General features: G+C 26.0%; 1 protein-coding gene across 2 annotated transcripts in view; it reads left to right on the forward strand.

Annotated features, from left to right (window-relative positions):
- Positions 1-216: 216 nt before the first annotated feature.
- Positions 217-24,136, forward strand: part of LOC111635980 (glutamate receptor 1-like) — a 71,656-nt gene continuing 47,736 nt past the window's right edge. The window contains exons 1-3 of one of the 2 annotated variants that reach the window (XM_023381131.1): positions 217-425; positions 2,156-2,308; positions 21,180-21,428. In XM_023381131.1, coding sequence (XP_023236899.1) covers positions 338-425; positions 2,156-2,308; positions 21,180-21,428 — 490 coding nt within the window. In that variant the 5' untranslated portion in view covers positions 217-337. Of the gene's footprint in view, positions 426-2,155; positions 2,309-3,439; positions 3,794-21,179; positions 21,429-24,136 lie in introns of those variants that run through there. The other variant, XM_023381132.1, reaches the window with a different exon arrangement.

Here is a 24,136-nt window from a genome sequence, read left to right on the forward strand (position 1 = left end):
GACTCGAATATATTTTAATATTATTATTTAGAATAATTAAAATAACATTTAAAAAAAGAAAGATAAAGAGCGAGTGGCTAACTTTAACAGAATAATTAGTTTAAGAACGAGTGGAGCAGCGACGATAACTATTCGTAGCTAACTGGTCAAAGAGCGACGCCATGCGGACATTTTCGACGTTTATCGGCGCGTGCGCAGTCGGAGGCTGTGGCTGGATCCGAAAGGCTCGCGAGAAATCTGCAGCCTGTCGGAAACAATGTCGTCGCTCGAGGCTCGTACGGCCAAAGTCCATGGAGTTTTCATATGACCGACCGATTTCACATCTTCTAATATCATTATGAAGGAAGTTGTTCTGACATGGAAGCTGGTCAGCTTCACTTGCATACTGGCGTTGGTAAGACCCGTTCCTGAAAAGTTACCCATAGGTAAGTACACTATGTAAAGACACCTGATAGCGCCACTTCAACTATGTAATTACATAATTTAATTCGGCGATTTTTTTCCCTTATTTACGCCAATTCCGCATTATTTTCGTTTTCTTTTCGCATTTTCCTTTATTTTTCCATATTTATATTTTGTTTCTAGCAACTGCAACAAACTTGTTAAATACGCGAAAAGAAACTTTATTTTAAATACAATAAGCGATCAGTCGAGATATTCATAAGAAAATTAATTTTTTATCAATAATTTTAATTCATTTATAAATATATTTTAAGCGCAAATTATTCGTGTTTATAATATTTTTTTGCGCCAAAAAATATATTTTAATTTTAAAAATGGTAAAAAAAATATAGAAAAAAATTATTTTTAGAATTATTTTTTTATTAAGAGTAATAAAATAGAAATATATTATTTTTAAAATAAAAATAAAATATAGGCTTTAAGCTTACGTTGTTAATTATAGAAGATGCAACAAGTATTTTAAAAATGAAAAATTTTTATGTTAAAAATGTTTAGAGATTCGATTACTTTTAATCTAATTTCGAACGATTAGGAAAGATCTTGAAGTCGTTTATTTTATATTTTATGAGCGTATATCGAGGTAACTATTTTTCTTGCAAATTATGCAGTTTCTTCTAGAAATTATTAAGTTATTTTTATAACGAAATAAGAATTAATTAATTACGTAATTAGTGCGAAAGTTTTCTCATTATATTTAAATATACTTGAAGGAAAATAAAGGAAACTTTTATAGAATATTTTATACATTTTATACTTACCTCTAATTCAAAGTATGGATTATATAATTATTATTCAATAGTTAATCATTGTGCTGGAGAATAATTTACGTGTTAATAAACTTATGCGAGCATCCTCGCATCTAATGATATTAATAGGTTTCCTGTTATAGAGATATATTAAGAGCAATCTCGTCTATCAATTTATTATCAGAGAAGTTTGCAAACCGATTCATTTCCTGTTTCATTTATTATTTATTTTCGTGGAGAATATATTTTTCTAAGTCATTTACTTTTAACATCTTCATTTCCTCATTATCATGTAGAAAATTACTTTCTACCTAATGTAAAGTATATTTATGTAAGAGATGAGAGACGTTTCCTTATAATCTCTGTTATACTAAGAGTTAGCAATTTCATATTTAGTTTATAGTACTCGTAAAATTAATATAGATTTCATAAAATATACTTTACGTAAAAGGAGATTATCTAGAAGATAATCCAACATAAAGTTTTAATTATATTTATATATTACGATAGTAAATGCTAGTTAAGCCATGTAAAGTTTCTGGGAATGTTATTTGTGTTTAGGAGTTTGAGATTTTTGTGAATATTCAGCGACACTTGTTTGATTTTTATTTATTTCTCCTGCACGAAACTATTTTAGAGTGTAAATTAATAAAGATTTTGTAATAAATATTACATATATACTCATATATAGCCTATATAATATTTTTTAATGTAAACCTACACATTAAACAGATATTTTAAACAATATAAAATTACAGTATATCTCTTGTAAATTTTAATACATGCATATTAACTATTCAAAACTATAATTGAAGTGTTTTTATTTATTTTTTAAATCAATAATTCATGAAAATTATGTCATTTTTACGATATATTAATGGATAATTTGATATATTCAATTGTATGACGTCTTTATACATTTTTTGTCTTTTTCCTGTTTCTCCTAGGAGCCATCTTCACACCGGGAACACAGTCCTTACATACAGCTTTCGAGTATGCCATCTACCTTCATAATACCAGTGATAGCCAAGCGAGATTTAAAGTAAAAGCTGTTATTGATGTCCTTGATTTGGACGATCCCTTCAAGATTTCCAGAACACGTAAGCTATTTAATGTATCCTTCATCGAATATTAGTCGATAAGTGATACATGAAAAATATGTTTTACTTTCGTTCTTGAAAATCGTACTTTATAAATAATATACCCTTAAGGTATTGCATAGTTTGAAAAGTAAACTTTTTCAAATATTTACTCGAATTTTATACTACTTTTTCAATAGAATTCAAAAGAGATAGTAAAGTTTCCTTCAAAAGATTCCTTTCTACATTCTGGTTATCTTATGTTATATAACAAATCTCGAACAGCAATAAAATACGTCCAGATCCACAGACGTAAATTTCATGTTAAGCTAAGCCACCATTAGAATTTCGTCGATATATATTTATTTTATTTACTTATAAATATAACGTTTTATACAGAATTTTAAATATATGGTATAATAATACTTTATATCAAGATTGATTTCAATATTAAAATCATTTAAAACCATTAAATTTTATAAAATGACAGGAGAACATACGAAGTTATACAATCTCTAAAAAAAGAGGAAATGACTCTACAACAAAAGTAATTCCTCCTTTTCTTGGAATGCACACTGTTGCATGTTTCGGTACTATCATTTGTAAAATTTAATGCCTTGTGGGGCTCCTATGTCTTCACAGCTTCAAATACAAAAGAGAAGTTCAATATATTCTAAAAGAAAATAGAATAACAACATTCTAGCATTATCTCACATGACTACAAATTACTTTGTGTTAAGTCAATTCTTTATTAATGAATGTTAAGTCAGTAATTAATTTGTATACGATTAGTTTATATAATATTTATTAAATGGTAAATTACAACTATGAAAATTATGGAAATAATCCTGTTTGTTTAATTAGCTGTAAAATTTATTTTGATTTTACACTGATTTTTGAAGGATGTGTATACATTATTATGTACAGTACTGTACAGTCTTTAAATCTGACTATATATTATACATAATATAAAAAATTAATTATTATTTAATTTTAAAGTAATATGTAATTTTATAAAAGATTTGGAATGTTGGATTTCCGCAGATTAATTTTAATTCAAACAAATTTCTTCTATAAAATTATATTTATTCTAATAAAACGAACAGAATTTTACAACATGGCTTCTTATTAATTCATTTAAACGTACTCGTATCGATTATTTTAACTTGTTTTTAAAATTTTGTCAACTTGCGTAAGCAAAAAATAAAAAATAAAAAAAAATTATAGTGGAATATTATTATGGAGGAAAGAAATTAGTTTTTAGTACGGCGTTCGGCGTATAAAATAAAAGAGGATAAAGTAAAAATGCTTCAAAAAGTGTTGTATCTTTATAGTTGTACAAGCAAAGAGTAACTATCATATTAAATTTTTATGATTCCGGGAAGTGTTTCTGACCCGAACTGCATTGCGGAGAACCTCTTCTTCTGTAAACAACTTTAGGACTGAATCGAGAGATGTAAATTTAGTGGTACCGCTGCCTCGGGCCTTTCCTGTGTTCACAACTGGGTAAGCAGAAAAGGTCACCACATATAAAATTGCTAGATATATTAGATTCTTGGTGTTTTCCTCGAAAAATATAAAATCTTGGATTAACTAAAAAGTCATTAAATTCCTTTCGGGAATTGCATAACAATTTTTTATTTTTTTACATTTTCGTAAAATCTATTGTTGTAACTGTAATGTTTGTAAAATTTCTCTTCTAAATCCTGCTTTGCTTTGATGCTTTGAAGTATTAAATTAACTTTATTTATTCGTGTAGAAGACTGAAGCATTGTTTAATAGTCTTAGGCTATAATAAGATAATATTGATTAAAATGATCACATTGTTAATGATTTTATAATCCTTGCTTTCTAAACTGTATTATTGAGTAAGAATTGTAAAATTCATTATATAATTTTAATATGTTTAAAATAAGCTTTTATTGGTCATGTTTTTTCGAAATTGGGATGGAAGATGATGGGATGACCTCGCTCCACCATACACATTATTACAGTACATTTACACATATATATCATGAGTAAATTCTACATTTAGTTGTTTATAGGATTTCGGGGTAGGGAGAATGGTGGAAATGGTCCACCCTAATACATCATTAAAATACATCGTCATCTGACTTATGTCTCTGCAAAGTTTCAGCTTCCGATCTTAATTAGAAGGGGATAAAATTTCAGTACGTTACAAAACAAATTAAATAAAAGCGTTTAAAAATTTCGATGTTAATTGATTAATTATCATTTATCAATCAACATCGATATCATAATAATTGAGTATCATGTGTAACACTACAAATAGTCAAAATTAACAGGATTACTTGTTGAATACTTAAATATCTATCCGAAATATTTTTATATATTAATTTTTAAAAAAATGTTTTATATCATTTTCATGGTCCGTTACGTTCACCTTCCTGTTATAGTAGTAATAATATTAACCGATATAGCTTTGATACGGAAGATGATCTGTAGCAGACATTAACAGAATAGCAATAACATTCAGTAAACGAATGTTATTATCGAGTCTTTCCAATCATGTCTAAGCATCCAGATGGATCTACGAGTAAGGGAATGTCATAAATACTATCCGAAACCGAAACCGATTATCAGAATGGGATGGGTTTCTTTAGTGATACACTCTTGTCACGGAAGCAATCTTCTCCACGTCATCGAGTTCCACCCGATTCTTCATAAACAGATTTTAAAGTTAAATCTATCGAGGTGTAAGCCAAAGTGCTATATATTTTTTTTTTCAAATTTATTTAATCATAAAACATATTCTAAAGTGTTATTTACTTTATGACGAATACTGAACATAAAGTACGCTGTTTTATAGATCGTCTGATAAAGAAAACAAGGAGTTATATTAAAAGAACACTTGCTTAATGATAATATGCAATAAATAAATAAATAAATACCCTATATCATTAGTTTTTTTAGATGTTCTTGGCTATTACCATTCTGTCTGCCGTGTTTCTTATCTTTAGTCAATACAACAGAGCTGTAGGTTGTTATACATTGGTCGTCCATCAGTATGGGTTGACATTAACGCAACTCGCGATATTCCAGCAGTATTGAGGGAGTAATTTTATTGTCCTGGTATATAAATAAAGTTCCTAGTGACAAAAAAACTTGGCTAAGAAAGAAAGAGAGAGAGTAAATTAATGGGAATCCCATCGAAATATATTGGAGTACGGAATCGTCTTTTTACATCATTACAAATAAAAGTAAGGATATTTATTCAAGTTTCTTAATGACTCTTCTTATAAACAAATTTCTTTTCGAATTATTAAAATGATTTAGCCTGTTACTTCTCACATAAAATGCGTAGAAAAAAGCATACAGATGGTAGTGACGCGAGGGAAGGGAATGGTAGAAGACACTGCCTTTCGTGCATCATCCATCAAATAATGCCAGAAACAGAGGAGTGAGAAGCTCCTCAAAGATGAACAAAAATAAAAAAAAAATAAAAAAATAAGAAATTGCTTCAGTTTTGTTTTCTTTATATGGCTAAAAGTTGTAATATTGCTCGATATTGAAGATATTATTAGGATATAATAGATTATATGACACGAACTATTATGTTGAAATCTCACTGTGACACTTTCTATACGAAACGAGGTTATTACGACTTATTTAAGAGTAATAAATCATTTTGAAGAGAACTACTTAGACAGTAATTAATTACGGACTTTTTAAATAAACATCGATTCGAATAGAATTAACTTTATAGCTGGGATAATACATATATTTATAAGGAAGAGTAACTTGAGTAATTTTATATGTTCTATCCACTCAGGCTTTAATTATAATGCCGGAATGCTAATTCTTCCACACATTCCTACGACAAAATTTAAAATAGTTATTAAGGAACCAATTTAGTAGAGTTGTAAAATGACATAGTAGTAAAATAAATACCCCCTCTTTACATAAGCAGCTTCATTTTCCAAGATATTCTATTAACATTTGTACTTAGATACGATGTTTAACGTCCGAATTTCTTGTTTGGATGATGTACAGTATGTTCAAATCGATAGATAGTGTTTATATGTAATTCTTTATCAATATATTTAAATTTCATTAAAAGTTTTTACATTTTAATGATTAAAAATAAAAAAGACGTCAAGGAAAATAATATAATTTAAATTTTACATACTTTACTAAGATATTTTTAGATAATTTGATTGTTTCTTTTGCTATTTTTCGATAAAAATGTTTTAATTTATACAAATTTTATTAAAATTAAAGTTGTACAATTTCTACTTACTCTACACCACTATTTCCCAAACTTTTTGAGCTACCACCCTTCTTTTAAGTGCATATATTTCTTACATTTTTTAAAATTTTTGTTTGTTTTGTCTTCCAACACCCCTACTGCCCCCTTGCTTTCCAGTCCCCTTGAGTCTTCTTCCAGCTTCAAGGGAAAGGTAGCGCATACTTAGGAAATCATTGCTCTATAAGAAACTTAGTAATTTGCAAGAAGTACAAATGTAGAATTCTTTCGAATTTTTTCGCATCATTTATTCAATTCTTTCGATAAAAACAATTTGCAATAAAAATTCATTTTAAATATTTTCGTGAAAATAAATTTATTTGAAAATATCATTTTATTTTAAAATAGGCATTTTGAAATCAAATTTTACAAGTAGAATTCGATAAATTTAATACATTTTCCTCGGGTTGAAACATATATCTATAGGATTATTGTATATTCAAACTGTAAAATTAAATTAAGTCAACGTTTCTTCTGTAATTTATAAATTATATTTAGCACGTTTTCCTTACAAATTTTTATCTCATTATTTAATTATTTCAAAAAAGAAAATTTAAAATTATGTAATTTAATATTTTTGTAGCAAACAGAAACTTCGAATGTTAGAAATTACTTCCAAAATGCAAAGGGGGAAAATATTACCGAAATAATAATATTTTAACAATTATTTTGATTATTTTCATATAAATATGTAGCGCGAGTTAAGATCTTGGAATATTTTTATTAAGAATTATTTGGTTTGTAAAAGATTTCCAATTTCACTTATCTTCAATTTGATAAATGCTTTTGAATTTTCGAGGGATTTGCTTTTATCAAATCTACAGTAATTACAAAATTTCCTACTCGCTGGAGAAATATATGCAGTGGGCCTTCATGTTTATAACGTTGAATAATATTAAGATTGTGTTTAGCCAGTCATAAATCTTATCAAGTAAATATTACATTATTATTGATTTCTTTTGCATAACTATATTTAAAGAAAATAATAAATTTACTATTAAGTAGGAATAAATGTTTTAAAAGATTCGGGTTTTTTCTGTATGTATGGATGTTAGTGTGTATGTGTGCATGTGTAAGTGGATGGTCATTGATGTATGATCTTGTTCACCCAATTTGAAGCTTAATAACTCCTGTCCTTTTCGTCGAAAATTTCTGAAATTTGGCAAGTCGGTTTGTGTATAAATGGCATTAATGCTATTAAATTTTGGTGGTTAAAGTTCGAGAGGGTCGGAAGATATAGGGGATTCATGTGCCATATCTCGAGTGAGGTCGGACTTAATGAAGANTAATAATTTTGAATAAAACTTTATCCAACTTTTCTTATACATAGATTATTTATTTTTATCACATGTTTTTTGTATTTAACTGTAATTAATATAATTAGGCGTAATTATATCTATTAATCCTTATCGCAGGATGAAATTTCTATTGATTTTTGACTAGATTTTATCTTAAATTATCAATTTATTCTTTTCTAAAAATCGAACCGACTTTATTACATGTATTCATACAATAGATTTTATTTTTTTTGCACTATTTAATATTACTTATAATACATTTAATTAGCGTTATTAATCGTAAAATGATAACACTCGAGTATGTGCATTGTAAATACCGTCTCTAATTTTTAAAGCAAGATTTTAATTGGATAGTATTTTTCGGTGTGATTTTATCGTGTTACCGAAATATAATTTTAAATAAAATTCTATTTAATTCTATTTTAAATTCTAAAATAAAAAAAATTCTATTTTCATATTTATTTATGATGGATTTGCTTTTATCAAATCTACAGTAATTACAAAATTTCCTACTCGCTGGAGAAATATATGCAGTGGGCCTTCATGTTTATAACGTTGAATAATATTAAGATTGTGTTTAGCCAGTCATAAATCTTATCAAGTAAATATTACATTATTATTGATTTCTTTTGCATAACTATATTTAAAGAAAATAATAAATTTACTATTAAGTAGGAATAAATGTTTTAAAAGATTCGGGTTTTTTCTGTATGTATGGATGTTAGTGTGTATGTGTGCATGTGTAAGTGGATGGTCATTGATGTATGATCTTGTTCACCCAATTTGAAGCTTAATAACTCCTGTCCTTTTCGTCGAAAATTTCTGAAATTTGGCAAGTCGGTTTGTGTATAAATGGCATTAATGCTATTAAATTTTGGTGGTTAAAGTTCGAGAGGGTCGGAAGATATAGGGGATTCATGTGCCATATCTCGAGTGAGGTCGGACTTAATGAAGATTTGACTCGTTATTATCATTTACAATTTTAATGAAACTCACCTCTATTTTAAAAATTAAGCTTTTGCCATTTTATAATAAACAATAATATAAACAGTTTTAAAAATAAAATCTCATAACAGCGCCACGCATAATTTTAAATTTTTAGCCGGAAATGTTACGCAGCTCGTCGATAGATTTAAAAAAAATGATTTTAGCGAATTACCTGTAATAATATTGTTTATACAGAAGGAGTTTATAGAAGATTTACAATGTTTTCTCCTCCACAAAAACTTGTTATGTTAATTTTATTGAAATAAAATTATCTTAAAATAAATTTCTGTACATAATATTGTAATTTTTATAGCGATTTCAACGATTTTTTGTATAATAATTTTACTTAAGCAGAAAATTCTTACCGGAATGTCATTAATAATTTTTTAAAAACAGAAGTTTTAAAATTAAATTATTGTAATAATTTTAATTACAGTTTTAAATAGAATAAGTTTTTGTAATTTAAATATTTTAATAATGTATAAATAAATTAATTATATAAATAAATTTTTTCAACGAATATTAATCATCACTTCTTTTAAAAAATTACACTTTGAATAGACTTTTATTGTACTTTGAAAGCTTAAATAAGGTCTTTTAATTATGTAAAAATAACTTGTAATTAATACTTTTCCTTTAATTATATAATAATAAACACGTTTTATCGTACAGAAAATAAAAATAACTGATTAAAGAATAGGTTACTTTTAAGTAAATAGGGAGCATTTCTTGTACGTATTGAATTCAGAACTCATGGGGAATGGGGTGAATTGAGTGTGATTAATGATTTGAGATGTAATTAAATCAATGTAGAGTTGTCGAGCTAATCGAAATTTAAAAGACCTTGTTCCTAAAAGTGAAAAAATTAAAAAAAAAAGTTGTATTAATTAAGGGCAAGTAGATTGAGTTTCAATGAAGAATCTCTACTGAATGATACTTTGTAGTTCATTGATTTTGTTGCAGATTTTTACGACTCTTCTTCCTATTTAAAATATGTAAATCTTAACATAATAAAATTTCTCTTTTATATATATTTTTATTTTCATCAAAAGAATATTTTACATTCGTTTTTAAATTATTTTTCTCATACAAAATCTTTCACTTTTGAGAAATTTATTACTTGCGCTGCTGACCTAAACAATAATATAATAATTAAATTCATCTGAATTATTTTATTGGATAAATTATAAAAATTAATTTAAATTTCTGTAATTATTTTTTTAAAAAAATTATACCATAAAAATAATTATATCTATGATTTTTATTTGTATAATTATAAAAATTGTAGACTTATAAATTCCCATTGTCGTCCGTCTGTCTGTTCGTCCTTTCTTAATCTGGAGAAACATCTTAGGTAGATGAAAGTCCGGATCTCATACTTATGCAAAATATAATGGCTCTTGGCTCTTTTAAAAGTCATGTGATACTTGGCATTTGCTTTATTGTAGATTATTTAAGGATTAACTCGTGATTATGAGAAGAATTTCACTTTTTATGCATAATAAATATGCAAAATTTTCTTTTATGATCCTGTTTTGCATGAAAAGAAAATATTAAAATTTTTATTTATTTATTTACTTATTTTTAAAATAAACATCAAATATTTATTTATGAATTTTTTATACCTAAACCTGTACAACAATATTTATATAGATGCATCTATTTATAGCTATTGTTTGTCTTAAATTCTCTAATTTACGATTAAATTTAATAATAATTATTGCTTTTGTTTTGTTTTTATGAATGATATAGAAACAGGATATAGTTCTTATAAGAAGCAAAATCTTTCAATGAATAAGAAAATCACGTCAGTAGAGATTTATGTCCCTTGGAAAAAAAAGGAAACAAGATGGAGATTAATGTGATGATATATGCAAGAATTGAATAATAAATGATATCCTGATTTAAAGATCAAAGAAACAGATAGAATATGCATAAGAATCGTAGGAAACTCTTAGAATAAAATGCAAATAATGTCATTTGAACGTACTAGAAGAATTGAGTCTTAGAATTCTAAAGAACGGTTCTTAATTAATTCATCTTAAGCAAATTTATAAAATTTTTAACCATTTTAAATTTAAAATAAAACAAGAATTAATTATAAAATTTATAGAATATATTTACTGACTTTATATTGCATGTTAAGTTATTGCATGAGCTATTTAATATTTGCAATTTTAATGTTTAGAACTGAAAATATTTATATTTTTAAAGGAAATTTAGCTTTAATATGATATTTGTAAATGTATAAATGACGAAAAATATATTTTTAAAATTATATTTATGTCGATTTTTTAAAGATTATCCGTATTTTTGGGAATGAAACATTTTTATGTCCGTTAGCATCAAGACAGATTTACTGTAAACTCTAACCATTTACAAATGTAGAAACAACTTTTCAATTTGAATAATAATTTTTTTTTATTTCTAAAGATAAAATTTCGTCTTTCGACTAAAACTTCTCAATTCTTGTCAAAGAAATACATTTCTCTCTCTGTCTCTGTATTACAGTTTCACTCTTTCATATATAAATCTACTGTATTCCTCATTTACTAGTCTACTTTCAAGTAAGTGCGATTGTCTGAATACTTTCTGAATTCTATATATTAATAATTAAAATGTAATAATTAATTTAAATTTAAAAGATTTTAAATATTATAATAAAATATTATTATTATATAAATTATACAAAAATAAATTAGTTAATTGTAAAGCACAACATGGTTTCTACGTATTGACATATACCAGATTGATGACACTATGCATCAAATTTTGGAATATATCGATGTAAAGTAATTAATTTCATTTTGTTAGATAAATAATTTATAATCTTGAATAATTTTGACACGTTTAATGTTGGTGTATGATCCTTAAATAAGAAATTGAACAAATCCAATGCATCTTTATTCGCCAAATAAAAATATTCAAACTTGACCAATTGGTGGCAGTTTATTGTATGAGGATCGAACTAAGTAGGATTATACCCACTTCTGCTAAAACAAATCCTTAACTTTATTAAAAGATTAAATAATAATTCCATGTCCTCTTTCTAAAAGAGCTACGTCACTTTAAAAAACTTATCTTCAAAAAATAGCAACTCTCATTATCTCAATTGGCACTCTACAGTCGCAAACAATTCGCCGTATCTATTGATACACTATTAAACACTCAGATTGACTTGAACCTCTAATCATCAAAAATACCATAACGTGGCCAATCGAATCGGTTCCTCACTCTGAACNTTTTTTTTTTTTTTGAGCATCAAAAATTATTTTCCATTACTAAAATTATACAAATAAGTTATTTTTAAGTAACCACAATAACATAATTATATGATAAATATGTCTTCAATTGAATGTTATTATTTGAAATCAGAATATTCAAGGTTCAGGATTATTTTGATTATTATATTCAATCGCAAACTATTATCAGCTTTTATATATGAATGATTCTATTAAAAATTTAGTAATTTTTTTACTGTAAATTTAAAGAAAAGTTTATAATTTAATTAAAATATTTGAAATTATTATTTTAATTTCAGTTCTACCACTTTATAGATGTTTGTTTATAAAAACATAATACATGAAAATGAATGATTTATTTTTAGTTTCTTTTAAATTTAATCAAGATTATTTAGAAAACCAAGGTCTTTTTGATCTTTTTGTATCTAATTATCATGTGTGTATTATGTTTCTTATGCACAATAGAATAAATTTGAATTCTGATGCTATCATATTGTAAATTTTAATGTTTGTAAGAAAAGATTCATTTATTGAATGACTTGCCTTGAGAAAAACATAATTGATTTTTTCTCCAGTGTTAATATTTTAGAATCCCTTGTCATTTTGCTGGTTATTTGTAAAGTGAATAGTTCCCAGCATTTTAATTTTATAAGGGATAAAATCATTCTTATATTTTTCCATTATATATGATGTTTAATTTTTAAATTAATCTTCAGTAAATAATCTAAAAATATTGTTATATGATACCTAGAAAAGATGTCTTGGTATAAAACAGCGTAGAAATATTTTATGTAGAAAATTATTAATGTCTTTTTAACTTGATGTAATTTAGCAATTAAATTATTAAAAAAGACATGAGTTAGTAATACAACTGTTAAATTAGCATGATATTCAATTATATATAAAATAAATTAGAAAAAAATAAAACTGCTGAAAATAATTATAATTAATCCCCATTTCAGTACATCTTTAATGTTCTGAATAAGTTAAGACAAATTCATGCCAAACATTCACTAGAGTATAATGATAAATAACTATCCTATTAATTTGTTATATATCAAAGAAATTATATTTAATTTTATCAATAAAAAATGAAAATTTCTTTTGAATTATTCTCAATGGAAGGCTATTTATTGATTGTTGAAGTAGAATGAATTAAAATGAAAACTGTTTCATTCCCATAATGTTTTCTCAGACTGAACAGAAACTGCATTCTTGCTTTATCAAAAGAGCTTTAAAATTTAAATTTAAAAGTTTAATTTCAATTAATTATATAGATACTTTCATTATATGTTTCTTATTTAATGATTATAGAATAACAATCTGTTTCTTCATTCTAATAGAATTTATACATAAAATGAAACTAAAACATTTCATAAAACAAAATTAAATTAGAACTTTGACATAATACATATTTATTTGTGATTACATTATAACATGCATAATTGAGATGTTTTATATCTACTAAAAAGTACTTTTGATAAACTCGGAATGAAACCGGAAGTTTTTTGGTAAGGGGATATCCCCAATTTTCCAACCATGTTAGAACGAAACCATGTTGTACAAGGGATATCTATATATGGTGTGATCAAAAAGTTTCCATTTTGGGACACTGTGGCAGTGTGTATGATAATGAGCAAGTTCAGAGTGAAGGTAAATAAAGACAAGAATAGAGACACATATGCTTAATCAATTATTCATTGACTCCAAAATGATGGCAGTATGTATTGTTACCAAATGCGTCCAAACAGGATCAGCTTGCAATTATTATGTGTATGGCTGCAAAGAAAAAGAATCAGTTGACATTCATTACAGAAATATAAAAGTGTATGGTGATTCATTGTGTCCAAACTATCATTATGGAATGGTGTTCAAAGTTTTGTGATGATCGTGAACAATGCAATATGTGAGTCAGTCAGGGAGACCATTCATATCCAATACATCTGACAACAGGCAGGCTGTGTATGATGAAATTATGGCAGATTGCCACATATCCATTTGTCAACTTTCATATGAACTTAACATTAGCTATGATAGTGTTCAGAGCATAAAAACAAACTTGGGGTACAGCAAAGTGCAGCTACTGGATACTCCGAAGTCAGACAATGATGTGAAGATGACTGTATCAGACATTTTTATGCAGCAGCCACCAGACTTTCATCAAAAGGACATTGTCAATCTCATTCAACAATGGGTCAATTGCCTTAATATTGGCAGTGATTTTGTATAACTTCGTACAACACCTTGGAGTGTACATCCCCTAAATGGATACTTTTTGATTATGCTTTAGAATTTAAGTATCTAAATAGCTTTTCTTTCCAACAAATATTGACAAGACATATTATCGATGAATATGTAGCTTTTGTCTTAACCACTACGGGTGATATAGAGAAAATAGTACTATGTATATAAGTCATAGCCATATGCTGAAATTTCCATTCAAGAAGTATTTAGCCATTTCCTAAAGTGCTAGCACATCCTGTAATAAATATTTGTTTTAGAATCTGTCTAGTTTTACTGAATACTTCTTGAAATGCCAATCTGGTTTCTGATGATATTGAAACAGATGTATATTTCAGTAACGAAATTAGTCATTGCACATAATGTTTTGTGGCTTATTAGAACATGGCATAAAATAAACCAGCTGAAATTTTTCACACTTCTATATGTTATAACTTTTTTGAATGCAAATGATTTGATAAAAATACACCTTTTTAATAAATATACATATAATATTGCTTTATATATCAATTATAGCAAAATAATTTTAGTAAATAATTATTTTTTATAAATGCAATAATACAGCAAAAATGTATATTTTATATTTTGAATTAATAATGCAGTAAACTGGACTAATTATCCAACAAGCTTGGGACCAGAAGTGGTCTGAATTTTTCAGTTTTCTGGACACCAATAAATATATACTTAAAATATAAAGTAAACAATAAAAAGTTAGAATGAAATTGTATTTAACAGATACAAATTAATACATTTCTAAAGTAAGAACTGACAAGCAAATTGATGAAAATGTTCAAATAATTTTGTTTGAAAAATATAGAAATAAAATTTTATTTCAATGATTTGACTCTATGTTAGAGAAAATTTTACTATTTTTTATGAAAAAGCAAGTATTGTCATATTGAAATTTAAATATATAACAGGTTTATATTGTGTTTAAAAGTTATTCTGAGTGGATATTTTTATTAGCTGAAATTTGTTAAAAGTAAATTAAATAAAAACAATTTTTAATATATTAAATTATCTGGTTTCAAAAGATTTAGAACTAGCATGTAAATTCTTTTAAGAATACCAGTTTATAAAGGTATCTAAAAACAAAATTATTTTGACCAGATGAAAGTATGTCAGATCAAAACATGATAGTATTTTTTAAGTTTATTTATTTGTTATTAAGTTTCTATATTTCTCTTTTTTCTCAAAAAAGAAGCTTGATTAGTCAAGAAGTTGATGTTTTTTGAACTAATTTTTATGAAAAATTAGTTTATGTTGTTAAAACTAACATCACTAAGAATAAACATTTATTAGTAATAATTTAAAATTTATAATATGTAAACTATAATATATATTTATGTTAATTTTAAATTTCATCAATAAAATCTGATGTATTAAATTAATTTTAAGTCTTAATTCAAAAACCCAAAATTATTAGAAAATGTATAAATTTTGTAAAATAAAAATGTTTGTTTCTAAATTACTTTTAAAGGTTAAATTGAAACAGAATTTTAATGACAAATCACTCCTTCATAAATTAACAAATCAGAACTTTACTGCTCTCCCAAAGTATACTAATTACATACAAACTTTTAACCTAAGTACTTTTGAGCAGACAAGCCCATCATCAGAGGCAGAAGTTTAATAATTAATTTTTGTTGTCATACAATTCATGACAGCAACAATTTTTCATTTGAAGTTCATTATCTGCAAATTTATAATAAATAAAATATATTTAATTCAAATTAAAGACCATAATTTTGAATTGAGTGTGATTCACACTAAATGATATTGTACAATTTTATTGTTTTACATATGCAACATTGAAATTGTATGACATGCAACAAAGTCATATATGTCATTAATTATTTGAAAATTCATTCCATAAGTATTAAATTATGTGATGATCCAACACTGTTCTTTTTACATTTAGTGCCTTTTTTCCTTATATTTTATGTCAGTTTACTAAGTAAAACATAAATTTATTGAAAAATTAATAAATTGAACTATATCAATAGGCGGAACAACTGCAAATATATAATCCAAAAATTACTAAAATTATCTGTAAGAATTGTACATTCTGAACAATTTAAATTGTAATTTTATAACCGGCTATTCTTGAACTGAATCATGTGAACCAATCTTTTATATTATTGTGCCTGTAAGGTAGACTTGCTAATTATATTTTGATTTAATATTCTAAACTAACAAGTAATTACACTGCCTATAATTTGCATCTGAAAAAAATTTCATTAATAAATTGTTTAAACCTTTTTGATAAAAAAAAAGTATAAATATATTATATAAATTGTTGTTATTAATTTTTTATTTTATATAACAATATCAGAAATTACTATATTTTTATTCAATAGCTGGTTATTGTTAGAAATTTAATAACTGCTGTTTCAGTTTATTTAAAAATTATAATGCATAGGATAATTGTTTTTAATTTATTACATAAATATTAAAATTCTTTCATGAACTTGTTTAAACAGTTTGGCTGTATTTTTTGAAGAAATAATTATTTTATCAATCATTAAATGTGTACTCAATATTTAGGTCCATTTACTTCTTTGTTTATTTAATTGAGAATGTAAACAAAATATTTTTTCCCCGAAAAGAAATCGTTGATAAATAAAAGTTTATTCGATATTCTATGCTATTCGCTCGCTTATATTCATTTCTTTGGCATTATATTATTACTGCAAGGTAGAAGAATGCCTCTTGAGGGTTCCTGGATCTCCTTTATCTACATCTAAACAGCAAGAGATCGTCGTTTAACTTGCTTACAAAAAAAGGAAAAAAGGAATTTACCACTCAAATAGACTTTTAATTAACTTATAATTAAAATTTCTATTCGAGGAACGGCACAGAATTTTTAAAATATTTTATATAATATATTTAAATATAAACTCATTAAAGAGTATTGAATTGAGATGGTTTCAGTAACTTGATACATACTCTTATACATTTTTGTTTTCAAGGAATTAAGAGTTTTAATAAATAAATTGCTATAATAAGTCGAAAAAATATCTTAAACAATTATTCCTTTATTATTTTCAAATATTTCAATTAGTAATTCGAGAAAAAAGTCATAAAATGTAATTTTAAATTATTATTTTTATTAAATAATAATTATATTTAATACGTATTCGTTTAGTACGAATTTAATTTGTAATGGAATATTTCAATAATATGAATTTCGATTGTAAATGTAAATTAAATGGCAGAACAGAAATATTTGAGAATAATTTTTTTTGATTCTAAGATTTTAAAATATTCTCTTAAAGGAATAATTATATAATAGTAATTGTTATTCATTTTTTAAAATAAATTTTATCATTAGACTTTGTTTTCAATGCATTTATTAAAACTTAAATTTGATGGAATTTTTAATATTTAATTGAATTTAAATTGACAAAAGATTTAGTTTAATTATATAAAAAGTTCTTAAAACTACAATTTTGTAGATTTTTCTTCTTCGTATTTAGTATTAATGTCGATAAATTTTAATCTCTAAATGTTTAAAATATATATTTTGTATCATCTTAATTATTGTTAATTTAATATGAGTAATTATTATGATTATTAAATTAAACAAATTGATGAAAACTTAAGATTTGTTAAAGTTTATAAATTTATAATTTTAAACAAATATTTAATATAAGAAAAATGGTTTAGATATTGACGATGGATAAATCAAAATTCAGTAATTTCTTTTGTTTATTTCGAAAAGATAATTCTAAATTTTTATTTTTCTAAATATTTGAAAACGTTTTTGGTCCAATTAATTATTATAAATTACAATTAATTTGTTTACAGTGGACTTTATTGTTATTTAATTAATATAAATTACATAAGTTTGATTTCGAAACAGTTGATATACTACACACACAAACGTATATGTACAGTACAATACACACACAAACGGTTATATGCTAGATATATATACTTAAATATTTTATCTGAAAACACGAGAATGTCTCATTGCTCACTAAAAATTACACTTGTAATCTTGAAAAAATATTAAAGCATTAAACATTTCTTTAACTAGCACTATTCTACGTTTTTGTGAAAGTTTTTTTTTCTTGCTTTATATATCATTCCTTTTACTACTAAATTATCCTGATATTTTTCATTTAATGTTCTCTATTTATGTAATAATTTTGAATAAAACTTTATCCAACTTTTCTTATACATAGATTATTTATTTTTATCAAATTTTATTTTATCAAACTTAGAATTATAAGAAAATGGTCATAATAAATTTAAGTTTGTAGTAGAGACAACTCTTTCGTTTGTAAACAAATTTTCCACACTTGTTTAATTTCACTTGTATATATTGGAACCATCAATCACCACTCACATTTGATAATGATGGAAATTTGTAGCATGAAATCGTTAGGTATTCCTTTACTATTTGTATTCTTAAAATTATTTGTTATTATTATATTTACTCGCTAACTTTGAAATATTTTCTCATTCTTCTCAAATGTACAATATGTCCCGTAAATTCTTCTGGTTCCAATTTTTGGCCTTATTTTTTCGCGATGTTTTATAGTTGCTCTTCTACAATTCAACTTCTAGTCTAAATCTTAAAACTAACTCTTTTCTTCGAATGCTAAATTACTTATATTTTTTTCGTTTCGAAAAGAATCTTCTTTCTTATGATCTATATTGTAACTCCACGTATATTTCCCTGTTGTCATACATAGCTATTTCTACGCACCAGTCTTGAATTGCAATAAGATCTTATCCTTACGTTTCATCTCTTCATCTATATTTTCATCTTCCTTTATAACTTTCATATTCAACATATGTACTTTGACACTCGGATGTTACGCGCTTCGTGTCTTATTTATTTTTTCCTTTCCACTATCGTGTTTATATGTCATATCGACGTCAAGTAATAGCGTAACTCGCATGCTCTATTTGCATCGTTTCATATCTTATTCATGCATTTATAAATACAGAAAAATTCCTTAAAATTTAGTTTATTATTGCCTTAACATAATTACAATACGTAAGGAATTAATTCCTTACGTAACTAATTATCTTTTCACTTAAATATAAATTACACTAAGTAATTTTGTTATCATTTATTTCTTTCCAAGTATGGCGATTCCTAAAAAAAGTAACACACCAATTATATTTTTGAACTCAGAGGACCTTAGAACAATGAAAAATGCAAAAAAAGAAAAAAAAGTTGAATATTTTTCTGTTTTTATGGACGTTAGTGTGTATGTGGGAGGGACACGATTTTGTTCGCTCACTTTTAAAGCTTAATAACTCCTGTTCTTTTTAACTAAAATTGCTGAAATTTTGCAGAGATATTTGTGTATTAAGGAGAAATAGTTCTAGAAATTTTCATAAAAATTGGACCATTGGGTCGGGAGTTATCGCTTCATTTCCTTAACATCTCCCGAATCAATCTGAAGACTTAAAGGTAATGGTAGCAATTATCAAGGATGAAAACAAATAAAGAATATTGGGAAAGTCCAACAACAACATTGACAGCTTTTCTTTATTATTTAAATCGAAGTTTACCTTAATTATTGTACCATAACAACAAAAATTAGTATTAAGAATGTAGTAAACATTATAACATGGGAAAGATTAAAAACATCATTTATTTTAGAATAATAATCTAAAATTTCTGTACAGATATGGACAAGAAAAATTATTAACGTAACCATTTAATTTTGAATGAATATAAAAACAAAAGTCACACGTAAATTTGCGATAATAGAATATAGACTATGCAACAAGGAAAATCAATTTATATAACCAGATGGTTGGGTTATAAATATCTTAACTATCAGCAACTAATTGCAAATTACTGTAAGGAAGTATCGATATAAATTATGCAACAGGCTATCTGTAACTTATTCATTATTACAGTTTTCATAATAGATGCTGTTATGAAAATATTTTCTAACATTTATCTACGCTTTTAATTATTTCCGTTTGTTTTTCTCACTTTTCTTTAAATATTTATTAGAAAAAGTTAAAAGAAAAACGTCAATTACAAGAATAAATTGCCAGAAAGGTTTGTTAATTGCAAATCTTTCTGGTAATTTATTCTCGGAATTGACAAAACTTGCAAATTTCCTTGTGGAAATTTGCAGAAAATTGATATTATTTGCAAAGTTTCATTCAACGTAGCAAAATAAATAAATTTATTACCAAGAAATTCATATTAAAAATCTGAATAATAATGTTTTATGACATAAAAGTGAAAGAAAATTCAGAATTTATATGTATTATTACGAATATTAACACGTATTAAGATCATTATAAAAGTATTTTAATATTAATTTTGGTTTTTGAATTATTTATTAATTTTTAAAAGGATAATTTCGGCTTTACGACGTATTTTTTTGCCGGTGTGTCAATTTATAAAGCGTTGAATAAAACTTTCTTTAGGCCTCGGAAATCACAGCTTTAATCCAAATTTCAGACGTAATCCTATTCTAAAACTTTTTATTAGTGTTTTGTTATCAAGAATTTTTGCATTAGAACTTTTTATATTCCGTAATAAATCAATACGTTGACAGTTTTATGTGTTAAAATTACAATAGTGATAATTGATTTTTTTGATCCGCATGTAAAATAACTTTTATATAAAATATTGAATAATTTAAATTTCAATTCGATCGAGTCTTCGATAGTTTTTAAATATATATTTTTTCCCTCTTCAGAAATGTGTATTACGTTCGGTGCTACTAGAAGTAAACATTTATGAAATCGCGAGAAGTACAGCAACGTCGTTGCTTTACTTCTTGCATTTTTCATGAAATTCTTACTTTATTTTCGCCTGGAGCATAAACCAATAATTTTTAAAATTTTATTTATTTATTTATTTGCAGTCTGTAATCAACTCAGTCGTGGTATATTCGCATTGGTTTCACCGACGTCAGAACCGTCCTATCACACTCTGGCTGCCTATACCAACACCTTTCAGATGCCTTTGGTCAGCCCTTCGTTTCCGGAAGCCGGGGCTGACCGCGACATGCAATTTGCCCTCAACATGAAACCCGTTTATTTGCGTGCAATCGTCGACGTCATCAAACATTATCAATGGAAGTCTATCATTTATTTATACGATTCGGACGACGGTGAGTCCTAAACTTTATTTTTGATTCCTGTACAATTTGATCGTGTTCCGTAATGGTTATACACTAAAAAATAATGGAGAAATTTAAAGTTTAAGCGATGATATAACCAACTTTTTACGCAGAAAATATCTTAAACACTCCATCTTGAACGGGGCGTGAGTTATAATCATGCATTCATATAAGTTACATCCCTGTTCAAGGTATAAACTTAAGTCTGTGTTCGGTTTAATAATTATATGGACGTAAAGATAATTTGCTCTGTGGAGCATAAAAGTGGAAATTTGGAATCATTAATAATTAATTTCTTGAAATTACGAAGGGGAATTGTTAAAATGCCGTCTTATCATTTTACACGATTTTTGTTCTCATTTTATGCACCGGAATAAACTGTGCATTTCCAGAATAAAATATAAGCAGATATCCAATTTCTCATTCCTCGATTTAGAAATGATTTACCAAAAAATTCAAAAAAAAAAGATAAGATGTTGAATGAATGTTTGTATCAAAAGGTTTCGTATTCCATGATATATAAAAGAAAAAAATGTGCAGAAGATTCCTTTTTCTATTCTTGTAATATTCTCGAATCTGTGCATTTCCATTTTCTAAAAATTCACTTTTCTCCACTTTCTTAAAATAAAAATTTACGAATTGATTATCTTTTTCGATCTTTAGGAAAACTGAAAATCAATACAAATATGCGATATGACAATAAAAATGAAAATCATTATCGATTTTACCTGTTTAGTCACAAAAATAAATTAAAAATAGATTATAGACGCCATTAAAAACTTAATATATCGGAATTTTGTAAATTAAAATTTATTACTAGACAAATAATTTTTACGTATTAAACTTCGTAATAAGAATTTTTATTAAAATTAAAAATTAAAAAGAAAAAAGATATATACATTTTTTATTTTCCTTAACTTTTAAAAATTTGTCGATGTTGTATTGTAAAATATTTTGAAAAATTCTGTGAAAATAAAATATTTCTTTTATCTATATTTTTATTTTAGTAATGTAAAACACTTTGGAGTAGAGTTAATGATGCTTTTAAGCGTGAAAGCTTCGTATAAAAAAGAGAATTTGCATGAGTGGCCACCACCGAAAATTTCTCTGTTAGAAGCTACTTCATTTTAGTTAAATCCATTCGTTGTTTAAACATTTCAATAACTATTTTATTTAAATATTTTTTCTTCATAGTATAAATAATCGTTATTTCTCACTCATGGCTCAGATTAAAAGCGCATCGAACGGGAAATTAAACGATATAAACGGAAGTTACGTAAAGGAAGCGTGAAGTTACGTATTCGGAGTTATTAATTTGAATGCGGTCTATCGGATGGCGCCGTATCTCTAGTGTAAGCCTTCGTTTCTCGACTTAATGGCCCGGAATTCATTAAATTTTGCCCGTCCCCTTTTTTATTTTATCGAAACTCTGGAGATGATGTAGTATATCGCGGCCGTCATTTATTCTCTTGTTTATTTTTTTTGAAAATTTCCCTTTCTAAGTACTACGAAGTACTTAGAAAGGGAGTCTTAGTTTTGAAAATTTCTCTTTCTAGTTCTACAAGAAATATTATTTCTTGAAATAAAACATGTAAAAATTTTCTTTTTTTACATTTTAATTTGTATACGATGATAGTTTGTTTTTGTATCACCGTTACATGCATTTATTTATTTTAAATAGAAATAAATTTAATTTCTCTTTGGAAACATTTACTAATGAAATGCTTTACATTTAATTTTCTGTCAATAGCGTTTTTTTTATTTCTCTAATTTTCCTTGATTAAGTAATTAGCGAAAGGTTCAAATTATAAGAAGAAGAAGAAAAAAATCGAGATTACGTTGCTTTTCATTAATGGCTCTTTTTATTTGTTCTGCATCCGAAGGAGATGCCATTATTATTATTATATTATTCCCAATGCTTCGTTCAGGTAAAAAAAAAAGAGAGAGAGAGAGAGAGAGAAGAAGCTATTAAAAAAAGAAGTAGGAAACGTTCTTAAGTCCGAATAAATTTTTGGTAGTATTTAAATGAAAGAATTTTATTTTCGATTGTTTGAGTGCAGAAATGGATGAATTCGTCCATATTTTTCTCTTCTCTTTTGACTCAAAGGCAAATGCGGCTTAGTTTCGACTGGTATCGTAAAGGTGTACAAAGCAGATACAACATAAGCTTTCGAACATGGTCGTATCGATCTATCTTAGGTCAGGCAGTCATGCGGCAGCTCCACGTTTTCTCCACTGTTAGGTATGTACGTGTTTGATGTCAATACGACTGATGGCGGTTGCTCGACGATACATCATTGGCTTCTTAGAGCCCGCTGTCAAGCTTTAGTTTACAGCAGATTCTTGTCACCTCCGCAGAAATCAGCTTCACTTTTTAATAATTCATAACTTAATGTATAACTAAGATGTATCAAATGCTAAAAATCAAAATCTTTTCTTCTTCCACTCTTGTGACTACAAGATGTCATGTAAATATAGACTGTGTCGGTGTTTATTTTATCTTATTAATTTTCTTTAGTTTCTTTCAAATCTGAATGTATACGTATGTACTTTATTCTGTTACGTAAATGTTTAAGAATAGTTTAAATTATTGAACTTCGAATCAACAACTTAAAAAATGATTCAGTGAAAATATGAGACATTTAAATATAATATAAAACGATTAACATCTGCATTAAGTCTTGTTAATAATAAAAAGC

This window comes from Centruroides sculpturatus, unplaced genomic scaffold (genome assembly GCF_000671375.1).
Source record: "Centruroides sculpturatus isolate CEXI.00-Female unplaced genomic scaffold, Cexi_2.0 scaffold1068, whole genome shotgun sequence".
In the NCBI taxonomy this organism is placed as follows: Eukaryota; Metazoa; Arthropoda; class Arachnida; order Scorpiones; family Buthidae; genus Centruroides; species Centruroides sculpturatus.